The 18,284-nt window shown below is 52.9% G+C and overlaps 1 protein-coding gene across 1 annotated transcript in view; it reads right to left on the reverse strand.

Annotated features, from left to right (window-relative positions):
* The window catches only part of LOC112121768 (ER degradation-enhancing alpha-mannosidase-like protein 3), a 20,643-nt gene extending 2,888 nt beyond the window's left edge, over window positions 1-17,755 (reverse strand). The window contains exons 1-16 of the mRNA XM_026657229.2: window positions 16,740-17,755; window positions 15,626-15,665; window positions 12,728-12,840; window positions 12,118-12,271; window positions 11,286-11,420; window positions 10,013-10,118; window positions 9,388-9,485; window positions 8,432-8,557; window positions 7,052-7,135; window positions 6,065-6,148; window positions 5,489-5,613; window positions 3,685-3,850; window positions 2,619-2,773; window positions 2,073-2,193; window positions 1,197-1,385; window positions 143-308 (exon numbers count right to left, since the gene is read on the reverse strand). Of these exons, the coding sequence (XP_026513014.1) occupies window positions 143-308; window positions 1,197-1,385; window positions 2,073-2,193; window positions 2,619-2,773; window positions 3,685-3,850; window positions 5,489-5,613; window positions 6,065-6,148; window positions 7,052-7,135; window positions 8,432-8,557; window positions 9,388-9,485; window positions 10,013-10,118; window positions 11,286-11,420; window positions 12,118-12,271; window positions 12,728-12,840; window positions 15,626-15,665; window positions 16,740-16,813 (1,936 nt within the window). The 5' untranslated portion in view covers window positions 16,814-17,755. The remainder of the gene's footprint in view (window positions 1-142; window positions 309-1,196; window positions 1,386-2,072; window positions 2,194-2,618; window positions 2,774-3,684; window positions 3,851-5,488; window positions 5,614-6,064; window positions 6,149-7,051; window positions 7,136-8,431; window positions 8,558-9,387; window positions 9,486-10,012; window positions 10,119-11,285; window positions 11,421-12,117; window positions 12,272-12,727; window positions 12,841-15,625; window positions 15,666-16,739) is intronic.
* Window positions 17,756-18,284: the final 529 nt, after the last annotated feature.

Here is an 18,284-nt window from a genome sequence, read left to right on the forward strand (position 1 = left end):
GGGGCGGGGACTTTGGGGAAGGGGTGGAGTTGGGGCAGGGGCGGGGCCAGGGCCCCGTGGAGTCTCCTCTTTTTGGACACTCAAAATATGGTAACCCTAGACAAGCCCCAAACACAGGCTAATAACAGTGCTTGAGACTCACCGATGAAAATCACCCCCGAGGCTCCTGCTTCCTGCAAGTTCCTGGCTTTGGTGGCAAACATGCATTCGCCTCTCTGGGCCAGCGCCATTTTCCCTTGCACCTCCTGCCGGTTGCTGATCGCTGCACAGGCCTGGTAAGGTTCACTCAGCACTAAGCTCCCTTTCACCTGCAGAGAGACACACACAGGGAAGCTCTTCCAGCAAGGCCAGTTTATACCGCACCTGGGGCAGTGAGGGCTGGTCTGTAACTGGGGCTCACAGGCAATACAAATCATCTCTAACAAGGGGCTATTTCCAGTAAGTACTGGGCCTGTTCAAATTTCCTAGGGCTACTGAGGCTCAGGAGTGGTGTGAGATGCACCAGTCAGCTTGCTGTGTAGGAGCCCTACTTCATCCCTTTCAGATCAGACCGAGGATGCATTTACCACTGTAGAGGCAGCAAACAGCTGAAGGAAGGGGTGTACACACCTTGCACTGGCATGGCATAGCCAAGACCCCTAGGCTAGCTTCTATCTCTGTGCATCCCCCCCCCCCCCCCATACCATCCTGCCAGTTCCCAAAACTGTTTGCTTCATGCAATGGGGCCTGGCTTCTCCTTAGCACAGGTTCACAGAGACGAGCCCACGTTGCAGCCTCTGCAGGCTATTAAAATGAACCCAAAGAGCAATTCCAGCCCCCCGGGACGATTCCCAATCTCCAATCACGGCCTGCGGGTTTCACTCCTTGGAGCAGGAATGTTGCTTCGTTTAAAAAATAGATCAAACTTCTGGGCAGAATTTTTATTCTCCTGATTTTTTTTTTTTTAAAAGTGGTCATCCAATCCGGGAGCAGAAACAAGGCCATGGGACTTGGTGACCAATCACATAGCACCAATAGTGGACAGGCAAAGCAAAGCAAACCATTTGGAAAATTATTCAGTGAATCCCCAGAAAGCCAAGCTCAGCTGGCAAGCCGAGGGGGCTTCCATCACTCGGCTCCAGGGCCCAGCAAGGAGAAGCAGGACCGGTTAAGACACTCCTGCGGGCCCGGCTATTAGCAGTGAAAGAGTCACCCACCCCGTGCTCCTGTTTGGTCAGGTCCATTCCAAACTGGGCTGGTCCAGCGGTGAGTACCGTTCTCCCAAAAAAGGGGGGCGAGAGAACTTGGACAGCCAGCGGGGAGATGCCTTGCTGCTCTGCTGCAGGCGGGTCGACCAGCTCGGTGATGAATTTCAGGCTGAAGAGCCCCAGGGGAGAAGCGTCTGGCTGCGGAGGGAGAGAGACAGCACTGTACGGGCTCCGGCAGGCTAGAGTCACAGAATAACCAAGCTAGCAGCGCCGGTCGGCGCTCCGTCCACCCTACAAATGACAGCGTAGAGCCAGGGGAGGTGCTCGGGCAGGACGGTATCGCAGCACAAACAGGGCACTGTGCCACAGGCTCATTCTGACCCCGCTCCGGCTCAGCTCCCCCAGAATGGAGCGAATCCGCCTCACGTATCCCCCAGGGCCGGCAAGAGGTTTCATCGGCGTATCTGTTAGAGCGCCTTGGAGGAAAACAACCCTACATGGCAGTGATGGACAAAGCACTTGGAAGCTTGACTCATGCGACCACCACGAGAGCTGCAAAAACATGACCGCTTGGTGGAGTTTGGGCTTTAGACACTGCAAGGAAACAGGAGGAGGATCCTTTAAAGCAGTTGCTTACAAGACAGACTCAGCTGCTGGAGGTGATTTGGGGCAGGGTCTCATTAACTGCCCCAGCAAGGGAGAGCCTTCAGCGGTTCACATACAGCTAGCAGTTCACAGAGGAAATGGCTCGTCATGGAAGAAGCAAGCAATTACCCAGGCGACTGGAGCTGGGAGGAACCGTGCCAGGAATTCTCACACTGGCCTTCCAACGTGACCAGCAGCAGGCAGAGCACGTCTGCCACGCACGGAGCACTCGGCACTCACCTGGTGTCGGAGGCTGGTCAACTGCACGCTCCTGTCACCCAGAGGGAGCAGGGTCAGTCCCATGCTCTTCAAGATCTCCAAGGGTTCCATCCTGGTATCATGGAAAGGGAACTCAATCCCCCTGAGGGAGACCAGGACCAGCCATCAGAGTCAAGGTGACAGCAACACAACCCGTCCCGGAACAACGCAAGCCCAGGCTCCAGCAGACAAAGATCTAACAAAATCCAACAGCTGGAAGTTGAAGCTAGACAAATTTAAGCTGGAAATAGGGTGCCAATTTTTAAGGGTGAGCGGGATTAGCCAACGGACCACCAAGAGGCATGGTGGATTCTCCATCACTGGCAATTTTTAAAACCAAGATCAGTTTTTTCTACAAGACCTGCTCTAGTGCAAACGCAGCTATTGGACGTGAAGCAGGAATGCAGAATGGGAAGTCCTAGGGCTGGCATTATGCAGGTCAGACTAAATGATCACAGTGGTCCTCCTGGCCCTGGAATTTATGAATCGACAAGAGCCCGTGGGAGTTACGCAGGGGCTGCCACTCACCTGAAGAGCGCCAGGCGCTCTGCTCCTGGTTGCAGCAGCTGCTTGTGGGCATCCCGGATGGTGCGGGTGAAGGCTGGGTTATTGGGGAAGAGAGTCTGTGCGCTGGGGCAAGAACGGGTAAAAATCTCCTCCTCTCCATGGCCCCTGCGAAACATCTACAGTGAAAGAGACAGGGATCAATTTCTTCTCTCCTCTCGTGCAGCCCCCTGGGTTTGGGTGAACAACGGCCCAGCACTGACTTTATCCTCGAACACTCAGCAAGGGACTGACAGAGCCGCTCAGCCACTCCAGTGATCACATCAAGGCCCGTGACTTGTCCCTTCTAGTTCTGAAAATCCATTAAAAACCCAACGTCAGATGAGCTCAGGCAAGTTAGAGGCACGTGGAACTCACTGGTCAGTGAGTGTCATGTCCCCCCGCATCCCACAGTGCCCCATTCACAGAGGATGAGAGTCTCTTGGCAGTTTAGCTCAAGCTGGTCAGATCCTCCTGGCTGTTAGCTGTGGAGGGGCAGCGTGGCCTAGCGTTAAGACACCAGACACGGACTAAGGAAACCTGGGTTCTATTCCCAGCCCTGCCACTTGTTTGCTGGGTAATCTGGGGCAACTCACTTTCCATTCCCATGCCTCAGCTTCCTCCTCTGTTAGAGAAGGAGAATGATACCGACCTGCGTTGTCCAGCACTTTGAGATCTGCTGAGGAAGAGCGTTAGATATGAAGAGCTATTAGCCCTCTGTGGGCTGTCACACACGCATTGGCAGGGGAGGGAAGCTCTGGCTGCACATACACCAGTCCCCCCACCCCGACGTTTCATAGCAACGCCGACCATGTTTTAAAAATAAAACTAGATACAACAGTAAACTGCCTAAGGGATTCAGGAGCCCAACTCCCATTGGAAATTCCTTCTCTCTCAGGCTGGGACCCAACACAGCTGGGTTTAAACCTTGAAAAATTACCAGCCAAGTTGACCTCCTCCTCTGAAAACAGTCATGTGCCCTGGAAGTCATAAGCTGCTGTGAAGCTAAACATGCCCCGGGCACCCTTAAGAAAGCCTACAGCTGACGTACGGTCATGTTCCTGGGGCAGGGGGGCCGGGCGGTGGAGAGTGACAGGGGCAGCAGGTGGGCCTCGGTGGTGAAGATGTAATCGTCAATGTCTAGAGGCAGATCTCGCTTCTCTGTGAAAAGCAAGTAGAGGTACTTAAACATCTCGGCCAGGAAAAAGGAGTCCATCCTGCATGACAAAGAGAGACGAGTGTGAGAGGCTGGGCCTGCTGAGAACGAGGCAGCAAGAATTGAAAGAGCCTGTAAAGATTTATTCACATCCCTAAAAATCTCTGGCCGATCACATCAATCAATCCTCTTTGCTTTGCCCTGTCTTGAGATGGCCGGGAGAAGCAACCTCAGAAGTCTCCCTCTACCTTCAAGACCCACATTGCTGCTGAGGAAATGCTACCTTGTCACTTCATACAGCAACCCCCTCCCCCCCAGGAGATGGTATTCCTACGTCCACTGCAGACAGAGAACACACAAGGGGACTAGATTTCCTCTCGATCCAACATGGCTCAGAATTGACTTCGCTCCAGGAGAGATTCCGACCCGTTTGCTACCCTGGCCCCTCCCTTCTGTTGGCTTCCCTGCGTCAGTCATTAGATTTAGACTGCGCACTCTAAGATAAAGGGCCGCATCTTTACGTCAGCGAAGCACTGCGTAAGCTCACGGCGCTAGAAATGTCGTTTTCATTAAGCTAGGGTGTCCCGTGGAATTGCGTGAAGAGGAGGGTGGAGGTTTTGATCTTCAGATAAGTCTGAGACAGACTCCAGAAGATTAACCTGGTTCGAGCAAATTCAGTTCAGCCCAGCTGCAGGGCAAGGCAGCTCTGTTCCAGCGGTGTACTCGCTGGACATGGCTTTAAACACTTCCTTCGCAGGGCAGCGACGTGGTCACTGGCGAGAGCACGGTGGGATTCACACACACTGCACCATCCCCACACACACCGCGCAAGTCAGTATTAATAACTAAAAGTGTTCCCTGACTAGCCCCCGATTTCCCACCACATCACAGATCAATCAGAACAGCTATGAGACCAATAGGTTGTTCCTGTGTTGGGTGGCATTATTGCTGGTGATGGGGTTTATTGGTAGCATTCTAAGGGCTTGTCTACACTACCACTGACTTGGGTATAACGTACGTCGCTCAGGGGCATGAGTACTGTACACTCCGGAGCGACAGCGCTCAGTGTAGACAGCGCTATGCCGACAGAAGAGCTCTCTCCCATCTGCTTAGAGCGTCTTCACCAGACGCACTCCAGCGGCGCAGCTGTATGGTGCAGCGTTCTAGTGTAGACTAGCCTGAAGGTTATGTCTACACAGCAGCTGGCAGGTGTAATTCCCAGTGCGGGTAGACATACATGTGTAAGCCATGCACCGAAAAACAGCAGTGTGGCTGCAGCAGCGTGGGTGGCAGCTCAGGTTAGCCACCAGCATATGTGCCCAGGGGCTCAGGCAGGATTTGTACCCTGATCTGGCTGCAATGTCTTTCCGCTGTCAAGGAAAACCACCATCATCCCTCTCTACTTCGGGGGGGGGGAAATGAAACTCAAGAGAATTAGGCTCCAGTCCGGCATTGGAACCCGTGCAGACAGCCCCCGTGTCATTGGCACGGAGGTGCAGGGACTCACCCACACAGTGCCAATTAGCTGATCCCAAAGATAGGGCCCATTGAGCCATTCCCCACTGCACGGGGCCCAGGACATCCCATACCAGACACCGGCTCCATGCCCCTAATTCCCCACTGGCCCATCCCACTCCTGGCTAGCCCTACCCCCTGCCCGTACAGTGCTTCCCTCTGCCCAGAGAGGAAGGGGGTTTACCTGTCCTCGTGTCGGCCCGTCCGTACATCCTGCACCGCCGCAAAGCCGCAGGCCACCCGGGCATACTCGTTCAGGCTCTCGACAATGGACTTGCCCACCTGGAGGTAGTAGGGGTCTCGGGTAGCCTTGGAGAGAAAACAATTGCAATTCAGCAGGCCACCAAGTCACGCTCTTCCCGGCGTAGTGACGTCCGAGGGAAACGGTGGCTCGTTCACAGATGGACGTGACAAGTCACTAGCCGCAGGGTCAATCCTGCATTGCCATCCCTCAGGGGAAGGGAACGAAGAGCTCCAAATCTCCACTCCCCGTGATGAACACTCAGCCCGCTAAGTGATCTGACCAACTCTCACGCCCCAGCCGCTTTAGGACAACGGCTTCGAAAGTCAGTTTGGAATAAGAGCAAGTCACTGATCAGCCAGGAGCTGCCACCGCACGCTCTTCTCCCCACCAGCTACATCTCTCTAGGAGCGATGGCACCCTCCGTCCTGACACCACTCTAACTCCTCCAAAGAAGCAGCAAACACATCCACTTTCAGCTCATTGGTGTTTTCAGCCAAGCCACGGGACGGGACTAACCTTGTACAGGAAGTAGGTACTCTCGGCAAACTCCGGCCGCAGAGGATGCTGGGCCCAGTACACGGCAAAGTCGGACGTGAACGCCTTTAATGAAGGGAGAGAGCTCACTAAGATACAAGCTGCCATTTTCACAACAGAGACACTGAGGGCTCGTCAATAGGGAGACTTAGTGCGTGGCAAGCCAGGATGTAAGTCTACAGCACACTAGCTTACCCGGCACTAAATGGCAACGTGGACCTTACTCCCACGCACTAAGAGTTCCCTAATACTCCCGCCTGAAATGGCATGAGACCCTTTAGCGTGCTGGAGCAGGGTCTACACAGACAAGGCACGTTCAGACATTGCCAACTGGGGGCCCTGATGCAAAGCCACTGGAGTCAGCGAGAGTTTTCTATTGACTTCCCCGGGCTTTGGATCCGGCCCTGGCAAGCTAGTGAGGTGCAGAGATGGGAGAAGAGCGTGAAAGGCCGTAAGGGATTTTGCTTTGGCAGCTAAGGGCATTTCAACCTGGAGGGCTGGGGGAGAGTGCTAGGGTCCAACGCAGAAGGAGCAGCAGTTGCAGCATAGTTAGAAGACCATATAACGGATTAAAGGTGCAAACCCTTGAGTCCCTGTCCCCATATCGAAAAGCCCACCGATGTCAATGGGAGTCTATCTATTGACTTCAGTAGGCACTGGATCCAGCCCCTAATCCTGGTCATGGAAGCTAGAAAGAGAACGCAGGGGAAGGTTCTTAAGAGTCTGCAGCGTGGGGCATCAATCCCTAGAATACGTCTGCCCCCAGCGGGGCACCGCCCAACGGTTCATAATCTCACCCCGGCACTCTCTGCCGCGGTGACGGGGTCACTCAGCAGCAGGAAGGACGCTGGGCCTGGTACACAGGGTGAGAACAAGGGAGGCTGAAGCGAGGGAGGGATTTTTCCCCCCGTGCCCAGAGACCGACGGGATCACAGCGCAGTGACAAGGGGAAGCAGCTCGTTCACTCACCTCCGGGAGGAATTTGTGTTGCTTGGTGACCTGGTACAGCATCTCGTGCGTCTCGATGGCGGGCTTCAAATCCCCCCTGAGCACCTGGGGACAGACAAAACAACCCCTTGTTTCCCTGGGGCACAGCAGGGGGATAAAAACGGCCTCGGCGCAATCGCAAGGCACCAGAAACGCTCCCGGCTCATAACAGTGGCAGGAGGAGAAGCGAGATCCTGGCTAGGGGGTGATTTGTATACAGCACCGGCACAGTGAATTTAGTGCTAGTCAAAGATGCCGGCTGGCTGGCTGGCACGGTGTGCACAGGGCAGACACAGCAAGGCAAGGGCTGTGCAAGCTGCCCTCCCATTAGCCCACCAATATGACTCACCCCTTCGGGGACAGACCAGCGCTAGGGGGTGAGAGGATTCCAATCTAGTCCCATTCACTCTTTGGCCTCTCTGCTGCCACCCAGAGGCCAACAAAGGGAGGAAGATAATTAGTGCCAGCTACATGGATGCAGAGAGAGAGTCTCAGAAGCTGGACTGAGCCCCCACCAACTCATTTCACATAAAGGTTATAACTCTCCCACCTCAGCCATAATACACCTGCTGCTGCCTCCCAGCCAAAACCATGGGAAAGGAAGGAGGCCGGGAGGGTATTTTAGCTTCAACCACCAGCAACCTGCCCATAGCCTATGTCCTCCCGGACACATTTCCCTGATTGACCTTGAGGTGTACCCTTGGGCCACCGCCGAGCCAGGCTGACTGGATCAGCCAGGGTCAGAGCGTTTGACAGATGGACATTTCACCGAGCGAGATGGCTTGCAGCGTAGGTCTCCAAGAGCCCCAAACCTGGCCCCAGGACCAGCTTTTGCAGGAACACAAGGGTTAGGAGGGAAGGAAAAGTGGTTAGGGCACAAGCCTGCCATTTGGGAGACCTGGATTCAATTCCCAGCTATGTGCCACTGACTTCTTGGGTAACCCTGGGCAAGTCACCTATCCTCACTGTGCCTCAGTTCCCCATCTGTACAATGGGGATCCTAGCTCTGCTCTGCCCCCTGAGACGTGGGAGGCTAAATACATTAAAGACTGTGAGGCACTCACATGCTATGGTAACAAGGCCAGATATGTACCTGAGCACAGAACGCTGGCTCAGGACGCATCAGCTAAAGGCCGTACAAGTGCCGAAGAGCAGAACCGTCGGTTAATTTCAGGCAGTCCGATTGGGTGAAGGCGCCGACCCTGCTAAAGGACCCGGCCTAGCGCTCTCTTTTTATATTAATCCACCTGCCACAGTCCCGCCCCTTCACTGTGCCAGGCCCATTAAAACCAACAGCTAGTGTTTATTTGGCAGAGCCCCACGGCACCGCCGAGTCCATTCCGCCCAGGGCTGCAACTGTACCTGGAGGCCGGGGAAGAAGGCCAAGAGGGAGTCCATCCAGCTCCGGATGCTGACTGTGGGGTTGTGCATATGGACGTTGAGCAGGAGGGGAGGCTGGCTGATGTATTTCATTATGGCCACGTAATGCTAGAGAGAGACGGACACAAACTCGGTTATCCAACCAGCAGGGCAGAGCGCTCTGTAACCCAGTAAGACAGCAGGGAGCAACAGAGTAGGGAGGGCTTAGAAAGATCTTCCAATTCAATAGGAAGGCTCCTCCGTGGAGAACTTGGGAATCTGGGACTATCTCTGATACACATGCCTAAATATGTCAGTCACGGGACACCGTGGGCATGTCGTCCATGCTCCCACAACTCAAACGGCCGAGCAGGGTTGGCTCCCGCTCCGGCTGAAGAAACATTCACCTGGTGGCCAACAGCCAAGCATGTATCATTTCTGCCACCAAGTCCTTATGAGCATTTGCTGGCATCACCTACGCTAACTGCGGAGAGGCTCCGAATGCCGCACGAGCCTCCCCATCACCCCTCTCATAAGGGACGCCAAGCTCTGCATCCTGGCAATGAAACGGGGGCTCCAAAAATGGCCCTTGCTGGAAAGAAAGTGGTGGCATGTTTGTGGCAGCAAAGCAATGCACCTCCCCCCAGCACTGGCCGCAAGTTCCTACCCAAGCGCAGATGAGCGAGGAGGTGCCAGGGTGGCCTGCCAGCTCCGGACCACCTGCTGCATCCCTGGCACGCTGCCACTGGCTGCTAAGCAGAAGCTATCAGCAGCCGCTCCTGTGCAAGGAAACGGATGCAGACAGGCTGCGCGGCAGAGGGGCTTTCATTGGTGGGTCAAGCTGGCCTCGCACCTTCAAAATGGATTCACAGATGGAAGAGGGAGTGAGGGAGCAATGGGTGATCAACCCCGTTCCTCCAGAGAGCAACAGAAAGGAGAGCGCTCCCCTATGTACTCACAGCGTTGAACCTGTCCAGGTAGGTGTCATCCCCCAGGAGGATATACGCCTTCATCAGGTACTCGTAGTACGAGTCGATCCCGGCTCCGACCCCGCTATCTAGGGGAAAATGACAGGCAGGGAAGCATGGGAGTTTTACCCAGAACACCCCTGCACAGGCACCCAGAAAAGAAGAATGTTGCAGGCTCCCTTGCCCTGTGTGTCTTGATACCGCCCCTTGGGGGTCTACGCCGCACTGTCACCCTCACGTCTCCTCGCCAGCACTGGCCAAACCATCAGCAAGGCAAATCTCCGGCTACGTCCCGGCAATGAGGAGAGCATTCTTCCCCTTCCCAGGGCGGGGCAGGGCGAACAGCACCCACCTTCGGCACACTGCCAAACACAGCTCTGCCCAGAGCCAGTAGGGGGCACTGGCTCTGGGTCTGCCAGGGGGTTGTTCTGGTTCCCCACCACCCAAAAAAAGGGGTGGAACGCCATTCCGAAGCACTCCGGCACAACTCAAGCCCTGCCACTGCGCCAAAGCACACAGGAGACGGCGTTACCAGCCGGCACATCTCTGCCCCCAGGCAGCCACGCGACACCGGTGTCCCTTCAGACCCCCAGCTCCGAGCCCGGGATTCACTTACCCCTCCGCACCCAGTCCCCATTGTGAATGTTGATGACCGTCCCCACCAGGTCGTTCCCTTTCTGGCGCTTCTCCCAGAGAACATCCAGCGCTCTCCGAGCAGTGTCCTGAGAACGGAGAGAGGAATGAACATACACAACACACAGTCTCCATATCACCCTCCCCTCTACCCAGGAACAGACAGGAGTTGTTCCTACGCCATTCCTTACGCTTATTAACTAGACCCACCCTACAGAGCGAGGGGACAGCATTGGGGACCAGGCTCTACAATAGGGCTCAGGACCTTTGGGCTCTGCCACTAACTGTAGGGTTTGATACCTCGGGCAAGTCGCTGTGCCTCAGTTTCCCCACCTGTAAAATGGGGGTGATAACACTTCCCACGCCCATGGGGATAAATCCAGCCCCGTATTCCACGCGTTCAGGTTCCACTCAAAAGCAGAGACATAAAATAGAATCATCTCCCACTTCATGCCCAGACTCCCTCTCCCCCCCGACCCCCCCGTATGTTCCTACTGCTTAGCCAAAGCAAGGTCCAGTCTGCTGAATCCTGCATGGTGCACTGGGGCTGCCTGCCTGGGCGGATGCTTTACATCTCCTAGCTGCCCGCAGGACCAACCAACGCCAGGCAAGGGACTCCATTTCCAGCCATCCCTCAGATTCCAGCGGGGGGGGGGGGGGGAGGGGGGGGGGGCAGCTGTCCCGATATTATCGGGACCCCCCCAATATTGGGGGCTTTGTCTTATATAGGCTGCCTATTACCCTCCGCCCCCCACTGTCCTCCCCCAGGTCCCAATTTTTCACACTTGCTATCTGGTCACTGAGGTAGGGGTGTTGTGGGATTGTTCACTTGCCCCCCCGCCACTCCCATTTAGCCTGTAGAAGGCAGGCTGGGATCCTGGCAACATGCGGATGGACGGGCAGCACGAGGTCTCCGTTAGGCCGAATGCAGATGGCACGGGGCCTGTGGGTTCCCAGTGGCCGTGTGAAATAGGGCCTGGCGGAGAGCGAGGGGACTCAAGCATGGGGATGGATAAGCAGCAGTGGGAGGGTTTGACAGAGCGTGTCTGGCTCCTGGCATTGAGGGGCTGTGCCCAAATCTCTGTGCAAGTTCAAGTGAACCAGTGCAGACCACGGAGAGGCATTGTGAAATGAAGGGCGCCCCACATTCTGTGCTAGCTAACCCCAGGGACTCCACCAGGTCTGCACAGAGGATCTCCTGAGGCAGGAACCTGTCACGGCTGTTTGCTTTTCCCTCGAGCTTCCCAACCACTTACTTCGAAAACAGTCTCTTGCGTCAGGCGACTGAGGGCAGCAAACTCCAAAATCATGGTGCCAGCGCAGGCCGTGCAGGTGTCCAGCTCGGTGCCTGTCCGGGAGTTCGGACTCAGGACCCCATACCTCAGGTTCACCTGGATAAAGAGACGCTCCCTCAGTTTCACTGGGTGTTTTCCCTCATACTTGTCACATGCGGCAATGAGGTTATTCTACTTTTGTGCAGCACTCTGTCCTGCAGCGCTTTACAAAGCATCTGCCAAAATGCAGCCACCTCTGGGGTGGACGGTAGCAAACAGCTGGCATGCAGCACGTTGCACCACAGCAAGAAATTGGGCCACACGTGCCCTACTGTCAAAAAGATCAGGAAACCTTTATCACCCAGACAGGCCAGGAAGGATTATAAACACCCATCTGGAAGTGCCCCTGTCCCCACCATAAGCCGCATGGAATATTTCTACCTCCTGCAGCAGGACCTAGGAGTCCCTATGGCTGCAAGGAACTTGGGTGCCTCAGACCGGAAGCAATAGGCAGGGCAATGCAGAGCCATCTTGAGAGAGCTTTGAACCCCTTTCAGTCACTCAGATGCGCTGGGATTTTGGGGCTGCCAAGAAGGATCAGCCCCGCCCCCGCCCCCAGCTGGGCGTCTGAGTCAGAGAAATGGCTTGTCAAGGCAGGTAGCACTCAGCGAGGGGCTCTGGGGAAGCACACAACCCGCTGGGACCCACATGTGGCTCCAGACCCCGCAGACCTTATTGGTGCTTTGTTGTGGCTGTCTGTGCCAGTTCACACAAAGCCTCCCCTCGTCCCGGCTCAGATCTGCCACTCCCTTACCCTGGGGTACGGCAGCCCGCTGGTGGTGTTGAACGCGGGCAAGAGACGGTACCCTAAATCCCGGGCCAGGTGCAGGAGCTCGTCCTTGTACCACTGCAGCCGCACGCCTTGTGCCTTCAACATGTCGGCCATGATGTGACCCCCCAGCAGGCCCCTGCAGGACAGAGAGGGGGAGCAGGGTCAGGCTGCTCAGAGGGACCCTGCAAGTTGAGATCCCAGACGGCTCCTTTCAGGAGCTCGGCGCCCACTTTCCTCTGCTGGGATGAGCAGATGCTAAGCCAGCTGGGCCCCTCTGCACCCGCCCCCCCAAGGCCCACTGGTGAGCCAGGGGCCCAGAGCCTGTGGTGATGTCCCCGTTCTCCATCCCCATTGAACCCAGTGTTCATACACAGCAAGCAGCCTTCCCCTCTCCCCCGGAGCCGCTTCTGCGCCCTCAGACTGCACCGAAGAGCCACGCCGCAAAGCATGTGATGGAGCCCACGGGTGGGCAGCGTGTGCCTGGGCACTGAGCTGAAGGGGACAGATGGGGGGGCACAGCTTTGGGAACTGGCACTGGCTCTGTGCTCTAAAGGACTGCGCAGAAGGGGCCCTGCCCCGGCCTGGGGCTCACCCCAGCACACGAATGTTGGTTTCAAAGACAGAGACCACCACGTCGTTGTCCAGCCGCACGTCCAGGACCACCTTCCGCACAGCGTCCTCAAACTCATCCAGCTTGTTAAGGACCTGGGCGGCCAGAGCCACGGGAGAGAAGAGATTCGGGTCAGCGACATGGGGCCTGCCCCACTGCCCTTCACCTCCCCTTTCAAACACCTCTGCCTCTCCTGGCTTTCAGGGCCCTGCTCACAGCCCCCGTCTGGCTACCCAGTTCTCTCCTCTCCAGACCCTGCACTCTGGTTCCCCCTCCCTCCATGGCACCTCATTCCTTTCTCCCACAAGGGTGCCTGGCATATCTGCCCTGAGACTGTCCACTACACACCCTCCTCCGCCAAATCCCCCTCCACACCCACCTTCCCCTCAGCCCCTCGAAAAAACAATCCAACTGTTCCCCCTCAGCTAGAGCAGAACCCTCCTTTGGCTGTATGTTGTCTGGTCTTGTAAGGTGTGTACAGCCCCCACCACACTGCTGGGTACTAAACAAATGACAGTCACAACAGCAATTCACTGACTGGTCACATTCCAGCTCGGCGTCACCTACTCAGACACACCGTTTCAGGGAGAGCTGGATCTTCCCATAACCCAGCAGATCTAGCTATTTTCAGTACTTCCGTACACCGCCCTCCCTCATTCACCTCCCAGACCCCTGAGAGGCAGGGCAATGCTGTTTGGGGAAAAGAGGCACAGAAAGGCTTGTCCAAGCTCACACAGGCAGTCTGTGGAGGAGCAGAGAATTGAACCCACGCCTGCCAAGTCCCAAGTTTGCACCCTAACCACTAGGCCATCCTCACCCTCAGATGTGCTTTCTGGCTCACTATCTCAACGTGGGCACCTCAGGTCAACATTGCAAGTGTTAGCAGGAGCAGGGCCTACACAAGCGTACGAGTGGCCCCCGGGCTGCCAACTCATGATTTCACTGCAGGTCTCCCAATATTTGCCATGTGTTATTTTGTTTTGTTTTTTTAAAAAAGCCTCAGATCCCGGATGCAAGTGATCACATCGGAATCTCAGCTTCATTTAGAGAAGAGTTTCCAGCCCTCATGGAGAACAGCTTCAAACCATGGCCTGAGTGCACACTACAGGTTTAAAACCCAGAAGGCAAAGAATAAGAACCCACATTTTATACTAGAGTGCTTTTAAAAATCTCATGATTTCCTGGGACCTGACTCATGATTTTCAAATGCTCGGGGCGGGCAATACCAGTGAGTGCAGGGGCAGCACAGCCAGAAGGACATTGTGGGCTCTGGAAAAGCATGGCCAAGAAGGGAGGATGATTGCAAGCTCTTTGGGGCAGACACTGTATTTCTGGTCTCTGTTTGTACAGCACCTAGCGCAGTGGGGCCCTGATCCATGTCTGAGGCGACTAGGACCTACCGCAATACAAACCACACACACACACAAATAAGAATAGATTAAGGCAGCTAAATAAACCCAGGATCATAGAATAGACAACAGGATAAGGAAACAAACAGGACATAATGAAGGGAAAAAGAAGTTAAAGACACACAGACAAGCAGAGAAAGGAAAGCATGCCCTGAATTGATCGCTACTGCATCAATCAACATAGAATCTAGGCCCCAGAAGGGGCTCTGGGAGAGAAAATTAACTGAACACGGGAACATGTTTTGAATGAACAGGCATTAATTTTTCTGTTCGTCACTAGGGGGAAGAATGCAAAGAGTAAGATGCATTAACAGAGAAGGAAAAGAAGAGGATACGAGAAACTAACAAATTACAGAGACACGCGGGGGGGAGGGGAAAATCAGGGAATCTAGGCTGTAGCACCTAGAAGTCTCAGCGGAGATCAGGGCCCCATCACGCAAGGCACCAGACATATTAAGAGACAGTCCTTGTCCCAAAGAGCATAACACATGTCCAGGAAGGTCATTTTTCATTTTGATTATATTCTCTTTTGTAAGCAAGAAGCACTCATGCTAAAATGAGAGGTTTCCTGGCTTTAACCGCATTGCTTTCAAACGCAGACAGACTGTCTGCTTTTATCTCCATGCAGTACATAAAGCACAAGCACTAAACCTTGCACACAAAACAACACAACACTACTGTTTATCCCCATTGGGCAGTGGTGGAAGCTAGGGTCAAGTGACTTGTCCAAGGTTAGACAGTCAGTAGCAAAACTGGGAAGAGAACCCAGGAGTTCTAGACAGACCTGCATGAAGGTTTGCTGATCCTGTGGTTCTGGGTTTCATTACAATCCTGAAGTTTGGGGCAGGTTTGGGCCAGAGATCCATAGCCTTTCGGCAAGCATAAGCCAAGATCTGGTCTGAGAAGAAACCCAAGCATAGCTTGGGAGTGGGTTCAGCTGAGTTTCAACTGCAATGGCTGGGTTTGTTTAGCACTCAGATGAGCTATGCCTGGGGTGGAGGGAGGACATGTGGGCTGGGAGTAGAGAGAAAAATCAAAAGTTTGCATGAACTCCCATGGGCCAAATCTGTCTTGTGCACTAACACTTGACAATGCTCCAGCCACTAGACAATACTTCCTCCTGCGTCCTATTGAAAACAAGTCCCCCCAACTCTAACCACCACTGAAGATGCCCCAAGTAACTCCTGATCCTACGTATACTTTAATTGTACTTGTCCATCAAGAATGTGAGAGAAGCCCTACAGCTTTAAGGTAAATTCTTAGCTCACTTGAAAAGAAGCAAAAACAGCAGAGGGGAACGTACAGTCCAATACACAAGAATGAAATGGAAACCCCTCTGTGCCAGGAACTCAATCTTGCTGTTGACAGATACCAACGCCTGTAAATGCAGACACCACTAAAATCCAGCTCAACAGATCTAAACCTGCCAAACCCCCGATAAACTGGTCTGAGAAGCAGATTGCTGACTTACCACAAGTGTATCCAAAGTGTCAATTAGAGTGAGGGAAAACCTACAGGTTTAAATGAAAAGAACATATTTTAAATTCAGATGAAATTCGATCTTAGAAAGTGAATTGGACCAAACGGTTAGCTGAAAACACACGCCAAGGGGCAGAGTTTCTGAGCTTGGCACTTGCATGAATAATGGCACAAATTGTACAAGTGGTTTTTTTGCAATTGCTGTAACTGTGCACACAAATGGACACACAACCAGCATGCCACTGCAGGGGCAAAAGCAATCTTTGCACTTGCAAATTAGATGTATAAATATTCATCTACAGAGAGTCCTGAAAATCTGACCCATGATATTCTAGCTAGAGTAGGTCAACATTTTTACTCAACTTTTATTTTTTCCCTTTGGATTAAATGGTGTGGGGGGTTTTTTTTGTTTGTTTTTTTGGTTTTGTTTCTCCATTCAAAACACAAATTTCTGCAATAAGTATCAATTTTCAACAACTTTTTTCAGGTTTTCACTGAAAAACCAAACGTTTCAGCCAAACCTGAAACATTTTTGATTGCTGAAGATTTGTATTTTTGCTTTTTTGGTTTTTTTTTTTTTTTTTGATGAAAAATATTGTGCAGGAAAAAAAATTTCAGAATTTTTTGCAAGAACAAAAACCGTTTCCTAACCAGCTTTCATTCTATCCCTCCTTGATCATGAGGGAAAAAAATGCACTTTAATTGCTGAGACTGACATTACAAATAGCACCTCCACTTCCCCCTCTTAAGGATCCTTCCAGCAGAAGATCTGAAAGTACTTCTCAAACATTAATGAATTCAGTCTCAAAGCTCCCATGAGGAATAAATATCACCATCATTTTACATGTAGGGAAACTGAGGCAGTGCTGTGACGTGATTAGCTCTTGGTGACACATCACAGTGAGCCCAAGTGTCTGAGCTGGGAATAGAAGCCCAGATTCCCAGTTTGCTGTCCTAGCCACTGGTCTACTTTGTAACACACAACCAGAAAAGCCACAAAACCCCCTCACAGTAGCAAAGGAATCAGAGGACGCTTGTGGTCTACAAGTGCTCCGCAGGCTGAAGTGCGAAAGGAGGAAGAGGAGGAACCCATCTTGCACACTCACTTGCCAAGGGCGTCATCGACATCCCCACGACTCGGCTCCATCCCGCGCACTCGGCCCCGACAACTCAAAGGCATTAGCTCGTCTGCAGGATATGCGTGTTTCTGTACAAGGGAGGGGAAATCCCACAAATGCTCAGTTGACGGTAGATCTAGGACTTGGAAACAGTCTCCAAAGACTGTAAAGTGGGCCGCTTTTGAAGTAAACTAGGCCCCTTGCCATTCCCGTTGCAGAAGAAATGCCTCTCGTCTTAGACTGCTTGTTCCTTGCTCTACAGTTATACACATGCCTTATCAACCTCTAGCCAGGACACAGAAAGCAATGTAAACAGCTGCTTAGATCTGTGCTGCATTCATCCAGCTCTTACACTAGGACGGCTAATACTCTGCCAATCTAAAGCACCTAGCCAAGGCTGTTGAGGGCTTTGCAAACATTCAGTGAAATCCTGGAGCTCCTACTCAGACAAAACTTTCAACATCAGTCGGATTTAGCCTAAGTTCGGAGCGAATGAAAACCAGGGGTGAGGATTTCGGTATTTGGCTCTTTAGTTATGATTAGCCCCATTTTACAGAATGCAGAGTGACACACAGCTCATCAGTGGCAGAGCTAGGAATAGCATGCAGATCACCTAATTCATGCTGACTGCTACACCAGGCAATCTCCATAAGAAAATGTAATATACATCTCCAAGCAATTCTCACAGTCAGGACAGCTACCTTAAATTCTATGTCATTTAGGTGAGGGGACAGTCGGAATTCTGGACAAAATTAGCCTGGCCTCACCAGCCACAGAAGCTCACAGAGCGAGCAAGCGTTACACTTTGTTCTGATGGACAGCCGCCTACTATCTGCTATCCCGACTCTACGTGCAAGGGATAAGATGAGGAAGGTTTCCCTGCTCCATTTGCAAGTCTCCTAGAGTCCGGTGGATTCCAGCCAGCACCTGAATGTTGTCCAACGCCTTTGCATGTAGGAATTTTTTTGGTGGAGCTTTAGACCAGGTCTACACCTAAAACATAGGTCAACCTAGTTATAGATTCATAGATTCTAGGACTGGAAGGGACCTCGAGAGGGCATCAAGTCCAGTCCCCTGCCCTCATGGCAGGACCAAATACTGTCTAGACCATCCCGGATAGACATTTATCTAAACTACTCTTAAATATCTCCAGAGATGGAGATTCCACAACCTCCTTAGGCAATTTATTCCAGTGTTTAACCACGCTGACTGTTAGGAACTTTTTCCTAATGTCCAACCTAAACCTCCCTTGCTGCAGTTTAAGCCCATTGCTTCTTGTTCTATCCTTAGAGACTAAGGCGAACAAGTTTTCTCCCTCCTCCTTATGACACCCTTTTAGATACCTGAAAACTTCTATCATGTCCCCTCTATTCTTCTCTTTTCCAAACTAAACAAACCCAATTCTTTCAGCCTTCCTTCATAGGTCATGTTCTCAAGACCTTTAATCATTCTTGTTGCTCTTCTCTGAACCCTCTCCAATTTCTCCACATCTTTCTTGAAATGCGGTGCCCAGAACTGGACACAATCCTCCAC

The sequence above is a fragment of the Terrapene carolina genome, unplaced genomic scaffold (genome assembly GCF_002925995.2).
Source record: "Terrapene carolina triunguis isolate 2854851 unplaced genomic scaffold, T_m_triunguis-2.0 Scaffold238, whole genome shotgun sequence".
NCBI classification, from domain to species: domain Eukaryota; kingdom Metazoa; phylum Chordata; order Testudines; family Emydidae; genus Terrapene; species Terrapene triunguis.